A 26,162-nucleotide genomic window follows, 5' to 3' on the forward strand; every position below is an offset into this window, starting at 1 on the left:
GCCTGAGGGAAGGAGCTGGTATATGCTTGATCATTTTGAAATAGCATATTTGGAGAAAAGTGTGCCCAACACCTCGGCATCACCAGAGCCAGATGTTCTTTTGTTTTTTTCTCATGTGTCATATAAAGGAATTGTGGAGATTCATGTTGTGCTCTCAGAACCCACTGTGTAATGCCATGGCTATCCATCTCTTTCTTGAGGAGCCACTCTAATACAGTGTAGAAACATTCTTGTTCCTAGCCATAGCAGTGATTTTGCACAATGTGACATGAGAAACAAGAAAGAGAAACTTGTTTCTGTAATGAGAGAGAAGAAATGAAGAGAAGGTCTGCAAGTACAGTTGCAAACAGCAGCACAAGAGATAAAGGGAGAGAATGTCCACTTTTAGAGGGAGTGATGGATATATAGGTCCTTTTATGCAGCACCATATAAAAACACTCCAGGGATGTCTCCTTTATAGGTTACAAAAAAGCCAAACCACAATTCCTTCTACAGTTTTATTTCCTGCTTTTTATTTTGTTTTCTTTTAAACATGGAACCATACTTGAATGAACAATACTGTTGCATTTCAAGACATAAACACCCCCTATGTAAAAAAAACCAAAAAACAAAACAAAAAAAACCCCAAACCACAGATTTATAGAGAGTGAAATAGCTTAACTATTCAGATTAAACTACTTGTTCCCTGAGCCCTTTTTATTCCCTCTCTACTAGTACATATCACATAAGAATTCTTCGTTGAGGACACAGATCAGGAAAGGCGGAAAGTGTGAGGGGTGAGGTGTCAGCCATGACAGTAATGCTAAATAACAAGTTATTTCTGCTGCTTATTCAAGAAAAAGAAATAGACAGCATCTTTGATTTTTATTTTACATTTCTTTGCTTTAGCATTCACTAAGTTCTTATTTTGAAGAAATACAGAAATTTGAGATAAATAAGATACACAACAAGGGATTAATCTTGCAAGTTTTTAGAGCATGTAACATCCCCTGAAGTTATTGGGAAATATATAGTAGTAAAGTCATTCTACTCTTTTAGTGGAAGTGGAGCATACTTTACAATTTCTGAACTCCTACTAATACACGTTCAATATATGAGTATTTTCATTTACAACATGTTTTGCAATGCTGTCTTGTTTAAATTTGTGATGGACCAAGTTTTATAAGAAGCCAGTTCTCCATTGTGATAACATGGAAATAACACATGGTAAATGATTAACTGAAACAAAAGCAGTAGCTACTCAAAATATTTTTGATGGCAGGTATGAAAAAATAACCAAGTAATTAAAAAAAAAAATTCTGATGAGTTATACATCCAGAGTCTATCCCTTAGTAAAGGTGTATCTATCAGAGTGTATGTTTTTATGTTATCAGAAGCAAACTCAAACATGATATTAAATCTGGGAAAAGTTAACCTGTAGTCTTAAGAAATGCTTATATATACTTCTTTAAAAATTGAAGCCAAACTGTATTTTAGTCAATATGGTCATTCATAAGCTACACATTAGAGCTAGTGCAGAAGCAGAATTCAGGTAATTTTGAATATCAAAACAGTACAAATTTTATTACAGAAGATGTTGATTTTGCAGAAACTGTCTTCAATAGTATATAAAGATCGGTTTTAAGTAAGAACAAGCAGTCCTAAAGAACAGTAAGTAAACAACAGAGTTACAGTTTATGTATAGATTCTACTTAATATATAATACTTCTCTGCATATGATACCTAACTGAAAATATTCCAGTCAATATTTTCAGGAGCATATATTCTGAATTCAGTTTATACTGCTGCAGTGACCTGGCCTTCTACTAGCTATTTACCATAACTGACAATTGATTATATTGTCTACAGCAATCTCAATATACTTGAGGGATAGATCTTAGCAATTATCAGGGAATCAGTTTAAAAGTTTGCAGTTTTTAAAGGTTTTAACCAATCAAGGAATAAAAATGGTTCTGCTGGAGAATATACATGTTGAGAGATTTAAAAAGAGATTGTGCATGTGTCATAGAGAATAGAACAAAAGCAACCTTTTTAGCAAAAGTATGATTTTCATTATATTATTTTCTGAAGTTTGCCTCTTTCAAGTCAGTTGCAATCAATTAAGAGGAATTATCTTTATGTTCTGATCCGGCAATAACTGAAAGAACTGTACTTCAGGAAAACTTCAAGGGCTTTATTTTCTACATGTTCCACATGAGTAGAAGATGAAGAACCTTTATTATGAGACAAGAGTTTTTGCTTTTTTTCCAGTACAGCTGGTTGAAAAATACAGAAATTTTTCTACTGTGAATGAATTATGCCCTATTTGTAGGAACATATGGATCACCATATATTAATTTATTATGTCTAGTATCTTGCTTAAAAGATTTATACAATACCCCAAAGCTCTAGAGGAAAGCAGTATCAGTTTCTCAAATTAATCATTTACATGGAATAAGGAAAGCATGAGGTTTCTTAGTATATGATGCTGTAATTGTTGCTAACATTTTCTGTTGGATGGCTTATAAGATTAATAATACGCATGTTCTTAAGCTTTTTATCTCCACTTCACTAATTCAAATGTAGTTGAGGTTTAGGACCAGTGTGCGGCAACTAAAAATTTTTCACAGTCTGTTAGACATTTGTTTGTTTCAGGCCGTTTCCTTGCAGGCACACTGTAAACCATCACAAACAGCACTAAATTGCACTCCCTTGCAAACAGGGGACTATGCATTTGAGATGAAGCAGGCACGCTGTTTGGTCCATCCCATGGCCTAGGCTCCCCAGTCACCCAGAGTGGGGACATACTGGGGAGCACAGAGTAGTGCGTAATGTCGTATATTCAGATTGTCTCTTGCAAATTTCTGGTAGCACACGTCATACACATCATCCCCACATCAATGAGGATCTAACGCGTAGGCAGGGCAAAGGTTTTGTCATTGGGTGATGCTTGCAAATCTGACACCTTCCTTCAACAGGCTCAATGCTTCCCAGAAATTCAGATGGTTTCCACCTGCGTCCCCAAAGGAGCTTGCCTGCAAGCAGGCTCAGGGCATTCCCATCAAGCAGCAAAGACGGCTGCTTTCTCTGAGTTTAAGGATAGGAGAGCAGGGCAGTAAATTCATTCAAGATGTAGGGAACCGTGGTTTTGATCCTTTCTGTCTGTGACTAAAGGGACCTAATGCCTCTCACCTGCCAGGGGAGTGACTAGTGCCTTTTAGCTAGAGCATGCTTTCCTTCTCTGCAAATGTCAGACTTCCTTCTGCAGCATGGCTTCAGCAACAGGTATGGAGAGCACTGAGTTAACCCTGTAGGCTAACACTTAAGGCCCACTTTAGGGAAGTAAGTTATGTTGATCTGAAATGCCTTCAGGTAGAAGATCAGTGTTCTGTCTGCCAAAGACACCAGACGTGTGGGAAAAAAAGCACAGCCTGAATTATTTTAAAACAGAAAGGGTCTTCTCCTCTCCATTTAAGAGAAAAGTTAGAGGTGCATACATTCAAGGTAAATATCAGACCTATGAATAACTCGAAGGAAGAAAAGCACTAGCTTGCAGTCCTAAGTTGCCTGGGCTTCATCAGAGAGTCACGATATATCTGTTGTCAGATGTATTTTTGACAATAAAATTCTGTTTGCTCAGTGTGCAGTTTGCTATTTTAAAGGCATCTAACTCCACCTGTTCCCACACGACTAACATAAGGTATTGAATTTTTTGGTGAAGAGTCAATCTTTTCACTGCTTAACAATTCTGTCCCTAATTTCCTTTTTAGGTGTATCCCTAAGCCCTTTATTTCCTGGCCTGCCTTTAAATCGATGATTCTGGGTATGTGGACAAATGATCTTAGTGCTGTGCTTCATGCCTTTTCACCCAGTGTGCTGGATCTGTAATCAGGATGATCTGGGGTCAGGATCCCAGAGCACGCTGTGACGTGCACCACTGCCAGATGCATGACTAGATGCAGATTCTGTTGTGGGATCCTAATCTGTGAAATGGATGCATGTTTCCTGTATATGAGGGCTGGAGCATAGGTAAAATGGTCAGGTGCTGAAAGTAGTAGGTTATATGAATGTGAAGTATACATACCCATTTGAAAAAAAGAGAGTCCTGCTCTATCTTTTTACATCATATATGCTATTAGCATTTTCTTTCACATGTATTTTGAATTAAATAATTAGGCAGTGCCTCTGGCGTATTCCAGGCAGTGTGACACAAAATTGGTATCAGAGTGGAACTCCAGCAGCGTTCAGACAATCATGTAATCAGGAGTTCTGCTGGCCAACACCTACAAACCCTTCTGTTTCTTCCTCATTACAAAAAGCATGTGCTTAGTCCTTTTGTGCAAACTTGTCTAATAGGTGGCTTTTGCAGTATCCAGAAAATCACTGAATTAAATTATCTTGGACTAAGGTAGGACCCAGGTTGTAGAACTTCTGGAAGCTTACTCATGTCTCAGAGACCCATTGAAGAAGGTCTCTGAGATACCTGTCCTGAAGGATGCAAAGGCCAAAAGATCAAACAGGTCAAAGATCCTACAGCTCTCTTTTCTGTAGCTAATATTTATTTCTGCTCAACAGGTGATTTGTATATTGGAGGAGTGGCCAAAGAAATGTATAAATCCTTGCCAAAACTGGTGCATGCAAAGGAAGGATTTCAAGGCTGTCTTGCATCAGTTGACTTGAATGGACGGCTCCCCGATCTAATCTCAGATGCTCTCTTCTGCAATGGGCAAATAGAAAGAGGATGTGAAGGTATTAAATGTACAGATATTCTTATATCTTACTGTGCAAATGTTGTGCTAATCCTGCTGAGTCTTGTTCATATGTGCACTGCATACGATGAGATGTGCACTGCTTTGATTGATCTGAGCTGACCCTTGTAAAAGTACTGCAAATGCATTAGTACTATGGAGATAAATATGTATCTACCCTACAGCATACAGATTAATCTGAGAACAAGACTGGCAAGATATTTTGCATGTATTTTGTTTACTTCTGGCATATTTTAATTAATGATAGAAACAATAACAATTACCTTCAATAGAGTCCTTTATATCTTCGTAACACTTAAACATCAGCTAATGCTGGGGCATTAGCTGATTAATGCCATTTTTAAAGCAGACATTTTGAGTTTATGAATTTAGGCAAATTTATGATACTATTTAAGATTAATCTTCCCTCCAAATCTTTTCTGTATTTTGTGTTCACCCCTGAGATTTATACTGTCACAAGCCTTCCTATCTGAAATCAGTAACAGCCAAAATGTGGTTTATCTCACATTGTATATGTCTTTATTGGCTCAACTGGAATATCATGGGATGTAAATGAGGTCAGAATTAGAAGAGGTGTATTTGTAATTCAGGGGTGTCGATCTAGCTGTTTTTCCTATTGTAATTTAATCCCAGATTATTTTTACTTTGATTTATTAGATAGTTTAAATCAGTTCTCTGTCCCTGTTTATATATTTTATTCACACCATTCTGAATTTTGTGGCTCTGTTAAATTTTATGTTTTCCCCCTCCCTGAAGTGCCATTCTCCTCTGGACAGAAAACGTATAAATAACGTTGTAGAATCTCATGTTTGAGTCTTGGTGATTTTGACATCAAGTGTGCTAAGTTTACAGATAGACATTAAAAAAAATCCAAGCAGAGCTGTTTTTTTTTTTTCCTCATATTTCATCAGATAAAACTTTCTGGCAGATAAATTTTGTCTTTTCTTTTACTCTGCCTGCAGTAAGTTTGTGCAGATAGAATTTACTCATTCTTTGCCTAGAATATGATTAACAGATTAAATTCTGTTGCTGAAATGTACAAATACACAAAACCCACAACTTACTCTTAGCTTTAGTGTCTATGTGTTACTATCGGGAACAGAAAACTACGTTTACATTGGGTGTCATCAAGTTTAGAAAATTCGATTCTGCATTCTGCATGATGTTAGCAAGTTACATGTCTACACTGTCCCTTTGCAGAGTGAATGTGCACTTTAATTCCATTATGCATTTCATAGCTTCTTTTGAAATTATGTAATTTTCTAAATGAATTTTATGTAGTTCAAAGAAATATTGCCATAGGCTTAGAATTCAAGTTCACCTTGTAAACCAGTGGCACAACTCAGCTATCAGTGAATTTAATAAAACTACCAACAATTTAATAATGGTGCTACAAATGTCCCCTTTGGTGGAGAGTCAGCTTTTTTCAACACCAAAATCATCTAACACAAACCTGATAAGCCAGGTGTGCTGTCTGGCCTCATCAAAAGTCTTTTGCCCACAGAAAGGCACCTTTGACAACATGGACTGAAATATCCCCTTCCAACTCTTTTGCTTAACCCTTACTGGCTAATTTCCACCTCACTTGCAATGGCTTGCCTACTTCAAGGCTCTCCCTGACACATTTTTTGGTCTGTTGTATGCAGAGCATGGATCAGAGCTAGAAAAAAGGCTCTGACACCCAAAATGTGATTTAGGTCATTTGCAAATTTCGCTGCCTTCTAGGAATCTCTTATACACCTCAAGCTGCCTGCAGCTCTGCTGCTGTGTGTGCACAGGACGGTCCCCATCCTTTAAGAGGGAGCAGTTTCTTATCTATCTCATGCTTAATCCTGCTGAGATGCGTGCTTTGCTACATCCCCTCAAGTGTCTAATCCCAAAAGCAGCAGGAGTAATCGCAAACCCAGAAACATTAGTCACAGCTGCCCTCAGTTACCGGTGGGTAGGTGTCTTTTGTTAATATACCGGCCTGTGCTAGAGTCTTTCCCAGAGACGTGAGACCCTTGGGTCTGGCGTTCTTCCGGTTCTTTGAGGATTGAATTCCCCACCTTTCAGGTGTAACCAGGCTGGGGTGAAAACTCTTTTCCATCAAAGTGAAGCCATGATGTACTATTAATTATTTCCTCTGTTAGGACTTGCTTCTTAAAACATTAATATTTGTCAATAACTTTACTCATAAATGCATGCTAAAAATTCTTTGTTTGGAACATTTGTTGCATACCCACACACGGGATTGGGGTGGCAACTTCTAAGGTTTACATTTAGAAGTCTCAGCCACAGGCAGATATCTGTGTTCTGTATCATTCTGCATAAAATTTACACTTGGCTGAATCCACCTTTTTGACAAATTTTCAATGGAGAGAACAGATAGAAACTAACAGCTAAAACTATAAATATGCTAATTAGCTCTTTGAATTGTTAACAGCCAACCCCAGAGCTAAACGGTAAGTCAGCCCTGTTTTTCCTTAGTCAAAGCCATTGTAATTTCTCCATATGCCTTAAATAAAACAGAGTTATAGAGATTACAGAATTATAGAAAATGATTCTAATATATTAGGAAAATACTAAAATGCATGCATGTACATATATATGTAATATATATATGAAACATGAACTATATAAAAAGTTTAAAGTATTTCTTAATGTACATCAAGATTACTGGTGATGAAATAGAACTTATGTTTGTCATATATAGTAAATATTGTACATGCTACCTAATAAAATGCTTTTTGTGTAGTATGTGTATAGCATATAAGTCCTCACATTACACAAATATGAATAAGAGGATAAATCCAGTCAATTAAAAAGTCTGCAGTGAAGACTGAATAAATTAGAATATTTAAATAGAATGTGAATCAAAAGGTGAGTGCTTGAGAGAATGTATGATAATATTTTACTAAGTAGCTTGGTTCTGTAGTATATATAGGAAAATATGAACCCATTATGGTAGACATTATAATGTTTACTGACATTAAATAGCCCTCCTCTGTTCTTTGAAAAAAAAAAAGCCTGTTTTTATTAAAACAAGTTCTTGCTCACTCTTAAGCTGGTCATGACGGCAATTTTTGAAAAATGACTGCTGTAGATAAGGCAAAAGTGCTAAGAATGAACTTTATAAAAGGCAGCCCCCCCCATTTTTTTAACAAAATGCAATCTGTATTTTTTCTGTATACATGTGTTTTAACATGCGCTTTTTAATGTGCTACAGGGTCCTTACAGTTTTTGTACTTTAAGTCCTCGTGACTTTTGCTCTACTTTTGCAAAGATGAGGAGATTTAACATTGCATAACTCAAGTGTAAATAAATGCATGAATATATAACATTTAAACACCTACAGATATTTTCACTTCATCTTGGTAAAGTTTCCGAGTAGCAGAATCTGGCGAGAAAAAATCTGAGTGTCTTGTCAGCTATGGAATTCTGTCATTATCGTTCCCAGCTCAAAGCAAGAATGATGTAATGCCCAAATGTTTAAAGTGGAACTTCTGGGCTCAAAACTCCTGAGAAAACAAAATCGCTACCTTATGTGTGCCTACTGCAATCAGATTGGCTTAACCTATCAATTGTGGGTAATATTATTATTATTATTATTGTTATTATTATTTGTACAGGAGAAAATACAGCAGTCAGTAGTTTTGCCTAAACAGTGTTGCAGTCAACACTGTCCTCCATTCTTAATCACACTAATGACTCCTAGGCCCTAGTTCAGTGGTATGCTCAGGTGTCTCATTTAAAGCAAGTAAGTAGCCACTGAACTGACTTAAATCATATTCCCTTGGATTCCTGTAAAATACTGCCAGACCAAAAGAACATGCTACCCTGAGATCTTTGAAGGAGCTGTAAATTGACAGAAGGGTTAAGTGGAGCTTTCTCTCCAGAATGATTTAGATTTTAATAATCTTTGGACCAGTTTTTCCTTGTCATCAGTGACTAGCAGAGGAAGTTTCAAATGGATATATATGTCTTCTCCAAAATGACTTAGGAGAATTTCATAATCCCAGAACCAAATTTTTCCTTGTAGTGTTTAGTGTCAAGGGGAGATCCATGTTACATGAGCTTATAGTAATCTCTGGTTCAGGATCTATGTTTCAATCTTCACTCACTAGTTGCAAAGAAAGGGCTAGGAAAAAGGAAGACCAGAGAGGATGATGGTGCTAATTCTTGAATTCAGTGTATGTGAACACGACAAGTGGCTAGTCAGGATTCAGCCATGCATTTACTTTGCTAATGCATTCATATCTATCTGAGAAAAGAAAAGAGAAAAAACTTTTAATTTTACTTCATTACATGTTATCAGCTCAGTTAACCATTATATTTGTAGTACAGTACTGGCAAATTACTGCTTTCTTATTTTTGGCTTGCCTGAAGATTTATGGCTATTAGCATTAATTTGTTTGCATTATATGGCATTTCTTTCTCTCTTTAACAGCAGCATGCACTTTATTCTGAATGTTTTTTCTGTGTTTGCTGCCATTTCAATATTGCTTACTAACATTTAATATATTTTGCTTTTTTTATTTTGCTGACAAAGTTGCATTGATGAAAGCTGATTTGCAAGGTAGATAGACCTGTATGTATTAAACAAGACTGAAACCCCCAATGCACGGTTGGATTTTTACAATAAATGCTCTATACATTTCAGCATCAGTGTCTGCTATTTTGTTTCAGATTTGGTCTTTCGCACTCCTAAAACAATGTGATATATGAACCTTCATTTTGCAGCATAGTTTGCATAAAGGCTTTCAGTCTTGAGTATGTTTGTATAGTGGTTGCTTTAGTGCTTTGATCATACCTTTTAAAATTTCTTTATATTTCAGTAGTCTAGTTATGATTCTCTAGAAATAGAATAGCTTTGTTTTTCATGTGTATGTCACATTTTGGCATGCCAGTTCATTAGTAGTCTGATTTTCTTTATTTCCCCTTAAAAAGGAACCTGCATGGGATCCCTGAAGCATGTGAATCAGTACTTGCCAACATTCCTGCGAAATAATCCCAACCTTCTCTTAATTTCAGACCCAATTTATTTAAAGTGATATCTGGGATTAAAAGCATTCTGTAATGAAGCTTCCTTTTTCATTATTTTAGTTTGCTTTATTTTTAATTTTATTTTCCAATCTTTAGTTTCCTCTCCTGGAGCTTTGCTTTCTGTGGTATCTGGCTTCACTGGTTGAAATGTATTTACAGGAAAAAATAATGATGATGATGTTAGAAAATATTTAGCCAGTCGATGGTCTGAGATGCAGTTATCAAATAACTCTCAACAAAGTACTTGGAATTCCACTGTTCTTGGAATAGCTCTACTTCAGTTTGTACATTTTAACATACTTACAAACTAAAGGAAGAAAAATCCTTACAGTGCTACTTGCTGCTACATAAAAGAGCAAGTTCATGGTAACTCTTTGCTTGTTTGGTTTGAGATGTTGGCAACTAGTTTATGTGATCCAGTGCGAAATATCTTTCTTTGGAAGACAAAGTGCAAGTCTTTTTTGTATGTTCTCATCAGGCCCCAGCACAACATGCCAAGAGGATTCCTGTGCAAACCAGGGCGTGTGCTTACAGCAGTGGGATGGATTCAGTTGCGACTGTAGTATGACCTCCTTTAGTGGACCGTTATGCAACGACCGTAAGTACACTAGAAAGTGCTTATCGGAAAGCTTTCGCGCTCTAAGGCAATGTTGGAAGCGACTGTCTGAAGGTTTATATTATTGTAATACTAGATACTTAAATGAACTGGCAAAACCTGTGATAATCTGTAAGGCTTATGGGAAGGACATAGCTAAAATACACAGTATAAATTTTGGACAATATGCAGTATCTAACACTGACAGAATTTTGTTTTATTACACTCAATTGCATGTCTAATGTACTGATGGTTACCTGCTTGAACTAGGTCCCTTCTTGCATAAAAGTTACAAATATTTTTTTCTAATTGAAAATCTTTTACATTGTATTATCTTAAGCTATATTGTAATTTTGTAGCATTATATCATGAGGGCTATAATTACTGTGAAGCAGTTGACGAGGCTCATTATCTCGCTTTGTCGATTTCTTTAGGTGACACACTAAGCAATCCAATAATGAAAGCATGCCAAGTATTTTGGTTCTTTTAAATTTCATCTGAATAAAACTACATAATGTATACCAACCATCTGCTCTTTTAGGAAGGGTTATTAAATGTGTCATAAATATGGGACCTGATTCGCCAATGTCATAATCTAGTTTTATTCCCATCCTCATTGATCTAAATAGAATTGTGCTGAAGTGAAAGTGGAATAATAATGCAAAAGTCATATAATGGTCTATGGTAACTGATTAAACTGAAATACTGAGTTTTCTTTTAGGTCACCACTTTTGAGATAATCATATCTTATATATTTTTGTATCAATATAAAGAGGGAATTTCTTTTAGTCTTGGCATTTTTATTTCTATGGCCATTTGTATGCATTTAGCTGGATGAATATGTGGTGGTAGGAAATGTAGGTAGCTGTCTAGTCAGGCATTTTAGATTTTTGTCTTGTTCTCGTTCTCCAATCTACAGCAAGCTCCACCTTCTTGGACAAACTTTAAAGTGTCAAAATAATTCTTATAATCTGACAATTATATGTGATTGGTCGTGCTGCTAAGCATGTATTCTTAAAGATTTCAGTCCACTGTCTACGCCAGGAGAAAATGTTTTGTTTCTTTGTTACTTTTTATGTCATTATTTCTGTTCTTTTGGGATCTCTGAGAAAATCCAGGTTTTTCTGAAAGTAGCTAAAAAGTATGAAAAATGAATGTATAGTCCACATCTAGGAAAGGGAGAAACTCTGTGTATAAACTCATTTTAGGAGTAACTGGAGTATGGACCTGGAATATTCTGTGAATTATTTCTTCAAGTGCCAGCTATTTTATAAATTAAACTCATAAACTTGTATTTACTAGTCTATGAAAGCTCATTTGTATAGTGGCATTGTGGACTACATTGTACACAATCAGAAAACGCTCCATATACCCATTTCTGATGATAGTACACGACCACCAAAAATGCCTATGTTTTGCCCAAAAAAGTCAAATTTTTTATGTTCTTCTATCACAAACACGAAATATAAATTTATCCTAGATATGAGTGTTTCCTGATAAAATGCAGAGCCTGGTAAATATAATGCATTTGGCTAATGCCTATCTTGGCTCCTCAGATTAGTTCAGATTTCAAAGAACTGCAATGCAAATCTAATGAGAGAGATTTTTCCTAATAGTATATGTGAGAGAAAGGAGAAAAAATGATGTAGTAATCTCAGTATCATCTAGGTGTGCCTAAACTCCCTGCTTTGTTTGGAAAGAGCATAATGAAAAGAGAAACGATGAAGTGTTACTACAATTTTTAGTGGCGTGCATAGGTTGCAAAACACAAAGAAAACTTTTGTAACACTTAAGTAAGCTAAATTCCTTTCATATCAAGAAAGGTTGTCTCAGTGACAGTTTTGGAATAGCAGCTTCCTGTTGCTGGAAAACACAGTGCACTTCAGAAGAATTTTAAGTGTATTTCTCAGCTGTGTACATTAGCATGTTTCCATTGTGGATCATGGAGCTATGCTGATCTACAGAAGCTGAAGTCTAATCCAGTGTTGCTACATAGACATACCCTTGACTTGTTTTCCATGTGAATGTACCTATTTCATATTTTCAAGCTTAAGTAAAATGGAGTATTCGTGACATCAAAATCTCACGGATGGATTTTAGAATAGCAAAAGTCTGAGAATATGAAATAAAAGATTACCAAAAAAATGGACCATTTAAAAGTGTCAGTGATGGTAAGAGAAACAGTTAAAATAAATCTCACTTACAGAGAATGGCATCCCTCCCTGTGAGTTATTTTTCTCCTCGAACCGTAAGTTAACATATTCTAGCACAGATTTCACAGAATCACAGAATGGCTGAGGTTGGAAGGGACCTTTGGAGATCATTTAGTCCAGCCCTCCTGATCAAAGTAGGATCAGCAAGAGCAGGTTGCTTAGGACATTGTCTAGGTAGTTTTTTAATTTCTCCAAGAATGGAGACTCCACAACGTCTCTGGGCAACCTGCTCCACTGCTTGACCACTATCACTGTAAAAAAAAGTTTTTTCTTATGTTTAAATGGAATTTCTTATATTTCAATTTGTGTCCATTGCCTCTTATCCATTCACTGGATGCCACTGAGCGGAGTCTGGCTGCATCTTTACTCCCTTTCACTGGATATTTATATGCATCAATAAGTTCCCCCCGGAGCCTTCTCTCCTCTAGGCTAAACAGTCCCAGCTCTCTCAGCCTTTCCTTGTATAGCAGATGCTCCAATCACTTCATCATCTTTGTGGCCCTTTGCCAGACTCAGTCCAATAAATCCATCTCTCTCTTGTACTGGGGAGTCCAGCACTGGACAGAACACTCCAGGTGTGTGCTTCAGCAGTGCTGACTGGAGGGGAAGGATCACCTCCCTCAACTTACTGGCACTGTTCTTCCTAATGCAGCCGTGGATACCACTGGCCTTCTTTGGCGTGAGGGCCAGTGCAGTATTACAGCAGCGACGGTTTTAAATCCTTTTACCACATAAATCTTTCATGTGGTTGACTTGTTGTCCACCAGGACCCCCAGGTCCTTTTCTGCCAAGCTGCTCTCCAGCTGGTCAGCCCCAGTACTGGTGCGTGAGGTTGCTCCTTCCCAGGTGCAGGCTCTGCATTTCCCTTTGTTGAATTTCATGAGATTCCTGTCAGTTCATTTCTCCAGCTTGTTGAGGTCCTTCTGAATGGCAGCACAACCATCTGGTGTATCAACTACTCCTTCGAGTTTTGTGTCTTCTGCTATTTGCATAAACTTGCACAAATAACCTTACTGTATTTAAGCTGATACTTCCAGCATGTCTCCCCAAGTGACCTCAGTGCACAAAGATTTGACACATATCGTTCCTAGGCTTTACAATGTAAATGTTTCACATGTATCATTCTTGTCTTTAATTTCCAAAAGAGAGTTTGGAGGAAACAATGAAAGTTTTTTGAAAAGAGTGATAATATATTCTACTGATATATTATGTAAGAAATTTCCTTAATCTTTTCTATAAAAGCAAATTATTACTCTTCTGCTGTTCACTATATTATTGCAGCTGAAAATGAGCAGAGCTTGAAATGAACATTTTTTAAAAGTTCCTTTGGAATAAGTAGCCTGTGAAGCAGGTTCTTTCTTCGCCAATCCAAGAAAGCTAGATAGAGGAAGATTGTATTGATCCTAGTTTAGAGAATGTACTACTGAGTAAAACGAGCTGGGCCAGGAAGGATAACACTACAGTTTTACAGCTGTATTCAGGAATGCCCACAGTTTAATCCACAAAAGTTTCAATTAGTTTTAAATCTCAGTGCTCCACTACAATGAGTATGGAGTGCCTGTGTAGGCTGTAAGTCTCCATGATGGCACAGGTGGAAACATGCTGTGTGGTGTAACTTCCTATTTACTGAAAGAAAAGCAAGACAGGGGAAGTTTTGACCCCAAGATGACACACAGATTGTCATTCTTTCTTTTGGTATGATACGACATTTGGAGATGCAAGGCAACAGTGCTCTTTAGATGTGGTAGGGAGTAAGTGTTATATTGGTAAGTGCAAAGCAGACCAGTAGCAATTGTTCTGACAGAACAGAATTATATAGAAGACTGTACAAAAAGGACAGTTAATGGCTGTTCTTACAAATGGATGGCTGCATGCAACTCTTCTGAGAAAATGCATCATGAACCTCCTAACTATTTCTAACAGCAGGTTGTGTAGTGAAAGCTGTCCTCCCAGGGTGTTCAGTTTTTTCCGAAGAGTAGGGTTGGAAATGATTCTGGCAAAACAAAACAAAACAAATCTATAAGAGAGGATCTGCTTTCTATAAGTTTACATCTGTTTTTACCAGCACAGTCTTTAAATATAACTGTATTAGTGAGTGTAATGTCATGTTTGTGGAAACAAATACCGCTATTATGGCATAGAAAATAGCAGACATAATAACATTGTCACATTACATTAGTATAGAAATGTTCTGTGCCAAATTACAGGGCAGCTTCAACACTGTCTGTTACCATAAGGGAATAATATATTGGAGTTGTACTTGTGATGGTATAGCTAACACTGTGTCAACACTTCCATTAAAATTCCTTTCTAAGGGGTTACTTCACCACGCAGTCTCTTCTGACTATGAATTTGACATTCTCAACCACTGCGAGTGAGGAACTTTTTAAAAAAGTTCTATTTTATTTTGACTCTTCTTCTACTAAGAAAAATCAAACTGCCTCATTTAAATGGAGAACTGTGTCAATATTACAAAACCAGTTCACTGGACCCATATTTGGTTTTTTGAAATTTGATTATGTTATAGAGGTGTTGCCTTTCAGCTGAGGAGATTTGTGTAGTAATGGATAGATTTTATTTTAAATGAGTTTAGATGTTAATAATTGTTGTTGTGTATAAGAGCTTAATTGGAGACTGGACAAGGTGTTCAAGGAAGGGCTGCTAGGAAGAGATTGGAGGCACCTGCTAAAGTGGAGCAAGAGCATCTTTGCTAACAGGCTGATCAACCTGGTGAGGAGAGCTTCAGACTAGGAACGATGTGAGAGGGAAATGATGACCCACAGTCAAGTGAGGAAGTGGTAGACTAAGTTGAGAAGCAAAAGGGCGCAAGATGATGTGGACACAAGAGACCTCGTAAACAACAAAACAGGGCAGAAGGGGGCCCACCCCAAGTGCACGCACACAAGGAGGTGCCTATAGAACAGCATGACGAGGGAAGTTCTCACACTTTTTCTGGGAAATCAACATGACTGGGTGCCCGTCTGAAGTGCCTGTACCGTAATGGGGATCAAATAGGAGGAATTAGAAGTCTGCATGCAGTTCAAGGCTACAGTCTCATCAGGATCACAGAGATGTGGTAGGGTAGCTCACACAACTGTGGTAGTGGTGCAGTGGATGGATACAGGCTCTTTAGGAAGGACGGACCAGGATGATGAGTGCATGGAGCTCTGCCTGGGGATGGATGAGGAGCCAGCTGAGAGTGTTTGGGTCAGGATTAGAGGGCAGACCAATGTGGGTGGCATTGTGGGTGGGTGCCTACTATAGACTGCCTGATCAGGAAGAAGGTGTAAATGAAGCTTTCTTCAGACAGCTGGAGACAATCTCACATTCACAGGCCCTGGTCTTTATGGGGGGCTTAAAGGAAAACATAAAGGAAAACATTGAAAGGAAACATACAGGAGGTGGAAGCAGGGAGAGGTGACCCGGGGGAGTACAAAGATAGTGTCTGAGCATGCAGGTATAAAGTTAGGAAAGTCAAAGCTGTGGCGTTGAATCTGATGAGGAACATGGAGGGCAACAAAAAGGGCTTCTACAGGTATATCAGCAGCAAAAGGAAGACTAGGCAAAACGTGGGATGACAGCTGAGTGGGGCTGGGGACCTGCTGATGAAGGACATGGAAAAGGCCGAGGTACTCAATGCCTATTTTACCTCAGTCTTTACTGGTAAGACTTGCCTTCAGCAGTCCCAGGTCCCTGAGACCCATATGAAGGTTTGGAACAAGGAAGACTTAGCCTTGGTGGAGGAGGATCAGGTTAGGGAACTTTTAAACAAACTGGACACACATAAGTCAATGGGACCTGATGAGATTCAGCCACGAGTCCTGAGGGAACTGGCCGATGTCGCTGTGAGGCCGTTCTCTGTTATCTTGGAAAGGTCATGGTGATCAGGGGCAATGGACGAGGACTGGAAAAAAGCAAATGTCAATCCTGCCTTCAAGAAGGGAAGGTGGAGGATTGAGGGAACTACAGGATGGTGAGCCTCACCTCACCTTGATCCCTGGGAAGGCAATGGAGCAAATCCTCCTGGAAGCCATTCCCAAACATATTAAGGGTAAAAATGTGATTAGGAGAAGTCAGCCTGGATTTATGAAGGGGAAATGATGCTTAACCAAGCTGATAGCCTTCTACAGTGAAATGACTGTGAATGCACTGTTTAGGTATTTTGTCATTTTCTTGCTAATCTGAGAACCTGTGTTCTGATTTGCAAGCACGGTGAGCACTCTGAATTTGGCTTGGAGTGTACATGATGTCTGCATAAAACTAAATCCCAAGTGTTTCAGATTGAACCCACCAAATTATTGGATACTTTGAGGCACTACCGAGGATAGCATAACTTCCTCTTGTAATATAACTTTATGAGAAACTTGGATATTATAGTATTTGACATTAGAAAAATTCCAGGATATAGTAATTTTCTGTCCAGTGTAGTGTTTGGAGAATGCATTAAGTAATACTGAGGTTATACATTGACCCAAAAGTAAGCTAAATATTGAGTCAGCATTCAACTTCTGCAATAAATGAATGATTTTATAAAAACCAGTCTTAACTGCAGAACTCTGGTCAGAAGGGGTGCATTCTTGAACTGAATAAGACAGGAGTCTTATACTATGCGAACATGTAATTAGCAATTATGTAATAATCCATATGCAAGGGGGGGTGATTTTGTATTGCACACAGAAGCATAGACCTCACTTTCTCAAGGTTTGTGAGCTTTATCCATGAAATTTAATGTCACTGGTGTGTGAGGGATTATAAGAAGGGAGTATTTATTATTTTTTTGCCAACACCAATAACTTATTGCTGACTTCTGTAGTATCATATTGTGCTTGCATTGGAATACACATTTTCCTCTCCCAACTTCTTTCTTCTTCTGCAATGTAAATCAGAGGGTGATATTCATACAATATCTGTTTACATTATTACTCCAATATTACAGAAATGCTGGTTTAAATCCTTTTACCACATACATTTCTTTCACATTTATTAATCGAATTACCTTAATGCTGTTCTGGATATTGCATCTTTTCGACCCTTTGCTATCCAGAGTATAGCGTCAGTCTTAATGCTACTTTTGTAGGATGGATATATACAAGACATAATTTTAAACACTCCTGGCTAAGGTTTGCAGTTGCTAGCTACCAATAAACATATAGCCCAGTATGAAGAAAAGGGATAGAAAATTCCTCTGAGTACTTTAAAACTGCTTTGATTTCAGTCTCCAGTAGCTGAGAATTAAAAAATCTGTCCCTGATAACATACCAATCTAAATACCTCATAAGATTATTTTGCCATGGAGGCTCACAGTACACAGGAGAAATAAAGATAGCTGCACACAAAATTACAATGCAGGGCAAACTGCTGGAATGAACTAATTGAAGAAATCTCAATTCGTTCAGCTTATCTTATCCAAGATCTGTAATGAATAACTGGAGTTTTTGGTGACAGACATCAGTGGCTTAATTGGTAGAAACTTCAAAGGAAGCAGGATTTCATACAAGCAGTTTTGAAAATGCAGATTTTGGAGGTGTTTAGGAGACTTAGAAAAGCTGTCTAAAGAGCCAGGAAAGCAGGAGGTGCTATCTGTGAGCCATGGCTCATTTTGTTTCTGTTGCAGTCCTCATCAGGGTAGACCACACCTTGAGCTCTCAGGCTGTGGTGCTCCCAGGATGCTGCAAGGGAGCACACGCCGCTCTGGCCAGCACTAAGGAAAGGAGCATTATGTAGAGATGACAGCATTTTCGCAAGCTTTTCATGCTTTAGCAGCCCAGATCTGATGGGATTTTTTCCCCTCATTTCACGTAGCAAGAATGTCATTTTGTAGTATCTAAATTTTGGCTTTTCATTAATATATGTTCAGTTTTTATTAATTATGAAAGTTAACAAGCATGCTCTTCTTGATAATATGAAAACAAGTTTTAGAATAACAGAATTTTGGAGTAGTCAATTTGTTGAACTGTCTGTACCTGAAATAGTTAAGTATCAAGTAATTTCCATATTCCTGAAACAAATTAGAAACTGTACCTTTAAAAAAAAAAGAATTTTTTTTTTTTTGTGACGGTGACTGTAGAAGCTCTTACATGTGAGAATTTTTGTAATAGGCAGTAATAAGGAAAGCTTCAAGCATGAGACATGACAGAGAGAAAGCCAAAAAGGAACTTTCAGGGTAGCCAGAATACACTGTTATAGTTGTGTTTGTATCTCGGGTAGAAGCAATTATGTAACATTCTGGCATACTCAAAGGTGTTTTCTATTTCACAATATTAAAAATGGAATATAGTGTCAGAAAATTGCAAGCTTCTCTCTGCCTCTGGAGGAATGAAGGGAGTAATTAAATTGGATTTTTGGTCTGTCAAGAATATCTTTCTCTTATTAATGGCATAATAATTTTGTAAATCAAATCCTAGAAGTGTTTCCAGTGTCATAAAGGTGAAAATGATTAAGGGTTAATTAAATATATTCTCATGGAACTAAAATTGTTCTGTTGGGTATCGTTAGACTCCTTTCTCCAGAACTTTCAATTATTACAATTTAATAGCATACTACATACAATTCATATCTGAAACTTGTGTGGCCAAAAGCTATTCATAGCAATAAGCATAGTGGACTAGTGCTGTCACTGTTCTTTCTCATAGATTTCTCTGAAAAAAGTACTAATTTAATTGCCTCATCCTGCAAAGTATAACTTTCTAACAATATCATGTATTAAAATAAATTTTAGGTAACTAGAAGGGTTCCTGAACAAGATTAATCATTATGCATGACACAGCTGGAGCAGTTGTTTTAGTTCTGCAATGGTGTCATTCTCCAGCCAAAAAGAGTCATGAGTAAGTGTTAGTCTTCTTTAATAGATAGCAGCTGCAAGGATCACAATAGTAACTACACCGTCTTTATATTTAAAGAAAAGAAAGAAGAAAAAGCTATCCCAAGCACTGTCTTCTATAACACATAGCGTGAGAGTAGCTTGAAATTTGTATGGAGAGTCTGATGTTAGGAATCTATATTGTGTGTAAGATATATGAGTAAAATGGCACGATGATGGGTGACACTTCAGAAAGATAAAATTATTCAGTCTTTCTGAAGTCTGTACAACTGGACTCCAGTTACTACGGCAACCTGATCATCCCCAGCATGTATTCTTGCTTGATAGATAGACAGGTAGCTTAGATTCAAGGTAACAACATATATATAAGAAACTACTGTACTCATTACAAAATAAGATTTTGTTGGTTGATAGGATCTTTGGGGTCTTCTGTGTTTTCACATTTCCTGGGTGCTGCAGAAAATTGAGTCAAAAAAAGCCTCTGTGAAAAACAGAGTAAACACCCAAAGCTTCAAAAATGACCTGAATCTTATTTGGGTAAAGCAAGGTGTTCTGGAGTACAAATTTAAGATTCTGTGGAGTTCCTCAGCAGCTGAGGGTGGAAGCATGCACTGGGGTGTTGCCATAGCACAGAGTAAGAAGAATTACACAGATATTTTAGCTGCTTTCATGATTTTGTTCTGTTCTCATGAAAGTTTGCCCGTTTTTTGATCACCTCTAACTGCTGGTTAGTGGAGCTCACAGGCCAACTGGAATGAAATTTCTATATTCTTCCTAACATGTATATCCGTAAGCATGCTTATTCTCTCTTAATATCACCTGAGATGTTTAAGAGCCTTCAATATTTCGTTTTGACTGAAGCTTATGAATTTTGTGCTGATGTTGTGTTTGGAAGTCTTCATAACTATTTTCTGCCTGGGCATTTCAGGAAATTATGAAACAAGATAACAGAGTCAGTAGCAGCAGTATGCAGAAGTACTGATGGAAGAAGTCCTCCTTATGGTTGAAGGAATTTTATAAGATTTTAATATTTGGTTGGCATAATGAAGCCAACTGCAAAATGAGGTCCCAGCCTGAGGAAAACTGCAATAGCAGGAGCAGTCAATACCTAGCTTGGGTACTGAGAAGCTAGAATCAAAGAAAAGAGTGGATGAAGTACTACTTATGCCCGTGAAGCTGCTTGGTGCCCAGAAACCCAATTTAGAGGCTATGTTAAGTATGTTTGTCAATTTGATGGTTATTCTGAAGGAATGGTCATGCTGCTAAGCTTTATGTTATAACTTTTCATAGCAAAGTCATAATTCCAGTTAAAAACAGTCATACGTAGAAGCACATCATTTCACTGTAAACTTCCACGCACTAAAAAACACTTAAAATGTATGATATACAGTACTCAGTGTCAAAATGCAGTAATATTTACAGATACAGTTTGCAAATCATTGTAGACTGAGTCTGCTTTACCATAAAAGGAAGTTCTATCTATAGCAAGTGTTTGTTGTTTTAAAATTCTCTCCCTTTTTAAGCAATATAAATCCTCAGAAAGCTTCTAGTCAAATCACTGGGTTGATATTTGAGTTATTTCAAATATTTCATAGAGAGACCAAGGTACTCTTAGTTTGGGAACACTAACTGAGAATTACCAGCTATGGATTACTGTGGTCTCCAATATAAAGATCTTAAAAGTAGGAGCTGGAAGTACTCAGCCCCTCTGAGAATCAGTTTTTTGATCACTTATATGATCCAAATGTTGCTGTGTGCTGGAGTCCAGAGGTGTGCATATGCATTCTGAGATAAGGTCAGGACAGGTCCTTGCTACCAGCAACCTGAAATTCCATCGCGATTGCAAACTCAAAGCACAAGTTCGATGGCCAGTTTCAGAATATTGAAATCCATAGTCACCACTTCCGGTCATGACATTTTCCCTTCCCCCCCAAACTGTTAAACCCACAGAAGTATCAGAGTTTTTGAAACTGCTTGAAATTCTTTCTTCTCTGCTTTCTTTTTCCTCCTCTTTTTTTATCCCATCTGCTGAGTCTCTGAATCACTTTAGCCTGGGCCCAGGGAGGTTAAATTTTCTTCCAGCCCAGTAGTAGTTACAGGTTAGCTTTCCTATCTAGCCAAAGTTCCTCGGAAAGTTGATTTTAACCACTGATTCTGAAGTAGCAGATGGTCATATCTTTCCTCATGTTAGTTTATTTGCTTTAAATACTCATGTTGTTTGCTGTTTACTGAAAGAAGCCTTTACTTGTAACTTCATGATCTGTAATTGTAGCTGCTGTCACCTATTTAAACAGGTTTATGGCCAGCTTGTACGCCTGCTTTTGACTGGGCCAGAATTCTCTGGAGGAGAATCAGAAGCAGCACAGTGCTGTGTCAGGTCAGGAGGAGCTGAAGGGCCTCTTCAGTTTTTCACTGTTCTCATGTTGCAGAAGAAAGTATCCTTGTAATTAAAGCTCCTCTGCACTCTTTCTCCTTCAAGCAATAGCTTGCTACTCTCCTAGCTTGTAAATCCATTTTAGGATTGTCCTGTTTCTGTGTTTGCATTGTACAGGAAAGGCTTGCTCACATGCAGTGAATCCAGCACCTTTGGGACTCAACTGAGAGACACGTGTGAGATGCATGGATCAGCTATATTGCATATACACAGCAGTTACTTTATATTTCTGGGAAACATCGCAACCCCTGCACAAGTATACTTATATTTTGCATGAGTGGTAGACTGGACACATGTTAAACAAGTCAGAATGACTGTGCATGAACAAGCCATCTGTATAGGTTCTTCATGGAGGGTTCAAGACTGCTCAGAAGTATCAGCGCAGTACACATCTGCTAAAGAGCTGATACACATACGGGCAGAGGACAAGTTTGAGATTCCTGAACATCCAGCAGTTCAGTCAAACTGCTGTATATCTGAACGTATTGGACAAGTTTGAAAAATCCTCCAATTTTACCCAGGCTTCAAAGGTTAAAAAAGAGGATGTTCAAGGGGCCACTTCGATATTCAGTAATCTTATCCCACCTGATAGCTCTCAGGCCAAGTTCTGTCTGAAGCTTGAGCTCCTGTTTTGTGCAGTCTTTTCATTTTTCTTTTTCTGTCTCTCAAAAGGAAGGGGACACATTTTAATAGGCTTCCTTCTGTAATCCCTGAGGGGAAGTCTTTATGGCAGGAAAATATTCAAAATGATAGTATCTCTGTAATTGAATGCACTACATAGAATAAATGGAAAATGTTTCCAAATTTGCTGGACCAGTAGTGGCATGTCAGATCAAGTTCAGATACTTTCAGAACTGAGTGGATTTAATTTCTGTACAACTGAGGCCAGAAAAATTTTAAAAATCACAAACAATTTTGGGAAGATTTTACTGTGCAAACATAATCCCATTTCCCCCTGAAATTCTACCCCAAAGCCTTTATCTTTCTAGCCTCTACTTGCTACCAATGTGTACTACTACTGATATTTAATTTGAACTACTTAATGCAACTTTACTGAGATGACAGCCAACTTCAAAGAAAATATTCCCTCTGTAACCCTGACAAATGCACAGGGCTGAGAGATGGTATTTTCACTGAAGGTTAACCTTTTCCTGTGAATGATACAGTGTGTCAGACAACAGGAAAAAGCTTGTAGGTACTACTTTGTAAGACTATAATGCAAATGCTTTGTATTGTGCTTTCAGAGATCTAGAAAAGGTAATTCTTGTAATTTGAGTATTTGAGTTTTTGATGTTGACCTCCAGATAATTAAGTCACCTAAGGAATTCCTCCAGTTTGCTTCTCAGTCCCATTATTTGGGAATTAAGTCAGGATTCATTAGTGATTAAGGTTGTGTAATAGTTGCAATGTTGTAAAATTTATTACTGAATTTAGTGTTTTGGGAAATGTTAGGTTTGAAAGAAGGAAAGTTTCTGATTAATTTAATATATTATCAATGACAATTTAAATTATTCCTTCATATCATTGATAAGTAATTCTGAAAGTTTCCTTTTTTACCACTCTGTTAAAATACTATTGTGTATTTTCAAAAGAGGAGGTAGGAAACTTGATCATGAACCAATAACAGTATTTTGGAAAATTGTTCTCTGCGTCGTTATGTATTTCCCAGTAATTCTCTTTTCACCTTAAGACACATTCTAAAGTTCTCAGTTAAGTTTCTGGCCTTTTGAGAGTCTGAACATTTTGTCTTTTTTTTTTTTCCTGCTTCTTTATGGATGGAATATGATGAAAAAAAAATTGTGAACACAAAGATGAGGTTTAATATGAGTTTGCACATTGCAGAAATTCTCTATGGAAAAAAAAAATTGTGAACCCAAAGATGAGGTTTAATATCAGTTTGCACATTGCAGAAATTCTCGTGTCTAAGCAGTTGTGTGAAAATGCAGGCATTTCATTAGATGGGCTTTTTTAACTGGGAAAAGATGCTGGCATTCATCTTTGTGGACAAGTAAAAATGATAACAGGAGTGCAGGAGAAATAACACAGCTCAGAGGTCCCTGAAGACCTTTAGGGTTTAACATTCATTTGCTTTTTAAGTTTAGAATTCTTTATTATTATGTGGAAGCAAATGGTTTAGTTCTTCAGGTTGGCAGGTGGCAGCAATCCTGTAATTATGATCTTGTATGCTTATTATGATGGTCGTATGGTGCCAGTGCACAAAGGGAAACCATGGTAATCCACTCCAGTGAGTTCTCAGGAGTCATTGCATATTGCTCATGCTTTTTATATAAAATCCTATGTAAATCTCACTGTAGTAAAAAAATTACTGAAGTTATAAGAAATAAACATTTTACATTTCAGAGAAAGCGTCATAAAATCATGAGCCATCAAATACCACTCTGCTGTAGATAGCAATAAAAATGTTGAAAAAATCATGAAGAACACATATTCCTGTCCAGGCTGCCCCTATTTTGCCTAGCCTCAGCTATTTAATATATAAATTATTTAACCTACGCTTGTCCTTAAAATATAACCTTGCCATCATTTATGTTCAGTTTTAAATCAGTTTTTAAAAGGAGAACATTCACAATGATATTTGTTTCCATTGCCATCTGTGCTGTAAAATCATTATTTATTAGTACTTTTATTCCATTTAGATACAATGTGATTTATCTGTTTCCGTAGCTTAGTAAACATTTGGGTAGTAATTCTCTGCAGTTACGACTGAACTTGAGGCTGTTTTCAAGCCCTTTAAGACCTTTATTTTTTTTTCCTGTTGGAGTGGCATAAAAGGGCCTTAGGTCAAAATCCAGAGAGCCAGAGCAATTACCTTAAGAAGACTGAATGCAGTGGTGCTGCTGGAATGTGAAATCTCCCGCCACCCCTCACCCCCGCCATCCCCCTGATATAAAAAGGCAAGCGAGAGACCCCAAAAGGAAATCAGTGGTTTCCTCCTGGCTCTGCCTGTATTGAGCTGAGTAGGTCACTGGGATTCTCAGGGACACGTCAATGGCAGTATGTTTCCCCCCCACTCCCCACCGTGGCTTTTCTGCCTGTATAGGTAGCATCAGTTTGGGATTTATTCCTATGGGATGTAACGGAAACACAAATAAATACACTGTTCACCTAAGCTATTGCAATATTATATATGAAAAGTGATTTCTGCTATCCAGACCACTGTGTTATCTAGCAGATGAAAGAATGTGACTTTTCCAGGAAAATCAGCATTAACCAACAATGAACAACTTTGTCCACTCCAAGCAGTAGTATTTCAGGCCTCTTTGTGAAAAGCATTGAGTGTACTGTAACAGCTGGGATCAGAGATCTTGTGTATTAGATATATTAGAAAAAAAGTGATATTAACAAAATAATTAATCATCTTTGACAACCTCTTTATGTGCACTTCTTTTCTGAAAGGTTTATGGTATCCCAAAAGAATACATTTCTGTAGCATGTTGTCCATTAATATTGGCATTTGAGACAAGGATTAATGAACTTATTCATATGAACAAATGTGTCAGTACTACAGACAGTGAAAAAATCATGCAGGTATGTTGTGGCTATCATGATTAAGTATCACCTCTAAAAGCTATTTCCTTTCAGTGCTGTACTTGCTCTGTGTTTATGCTGTGAATAGTCAACTGTAAAGATTAGTCTGGAAGCAATTTCTTTGATGTTTTTTAAAAGTAGGAAATAATTTTTTTTTACCTATCTGACTGTCATTTTGCTGCAAGTAAATTAAAATGTTACGGAACTGAGACTGGCAATTATTGCCAATTGTAACTCGAATGGCATGCTTTAGTATTAGTATTCCTGTAAGGGCTTTTTTTCCTGTTCTTGCAACATGTATCTGTTGTCTCAATGTATCTGTTTAAACTGGGAGAGATGAATATAGTGATGGATCAGCTGTAGTAAAAAATTCCCATGATATTACATTTTCTTCATTTTCATCTTTTTAAATATTTTCCAATCTTCTTCTCACTTTGGACATGTTTCAGGCTTCTTCTTTATGGCCCAAATTCTGCTTTGATAGAAATAAATCATAAAGCTGTCTTAGATGCATCGGAAGTGGGATGGATTTGCAGAGGAGCAGCGGCCTTTGCAGACAGTCAGGAGTGAGGTACACGGCCTAACGAGAGCAGAGCCCGCGTTGCCCTGAGGGGCTCAGGCTCCAAGGCGCAGTGTGCTGAGTCTGTGCCTGAATGTGGGTCTACTACCTAGCTGTATAAATGGTATTATGGGGCCATCGCTGAATTTACTATATGCTTCTGTGGTTCCTGGCAGTGCGTTCTCATCTACTGAGAAGCTGTCGAAATGAGCTCCTCAG

At 37.6% G+C, this 26,162-nt stretch overlaps 1 protein-coding gene across 24 annotated transcripts in view; it reads left to right on the forward strand.

Annotated features, from left to right (window-relative positions):
* The window catches only part of NRXN1 (neurexin 1), a 719,531-nt gene that overhangs the window by 353,905 nt on the left and 339,464 nt on the right, over positions 1-26,162 (forward strand). For 15 of the 24 annotated variants that reach the window (XM_026095411.2, XM_064509776.1, XM_064509781.1 and 12 more), the window contains 2 exons: positions 4,555-4,728; positions 10,252-10,371. In XM_026095411.2, the coding sequence (XP_025951196.1) occupies positions 4,555-4,728; positions 10,252-10,371 (294 nt within the window). Of the gene's footprint in view, positions 1-4,554; positions 4,729-9,279; positions 9,307-10,251; positions 10,372-26,162 lie in introns of all 24 variants that reach the window. The other 9 variants (XM_064509774.1, XM_064509775.1, XM_064509766.1 and 6 more) reach the window with 1 other exon arrangement.

This window comes from Dromaius novaehollandiae, chromosome 3 (genome assembly GCF_036370855.1).
Source record: "Dromaius novaehollandiae isolate bDroNov1 chromosome 3, bDroNov1.hap1, whole genome shotgun sequence".
Lineage (NCBI taxonomy): Eukaryota > Metazoa > Chordata > Aves > Casuariiformes > Dromaiidae > Dromaius > Dromaius novaehollandiae.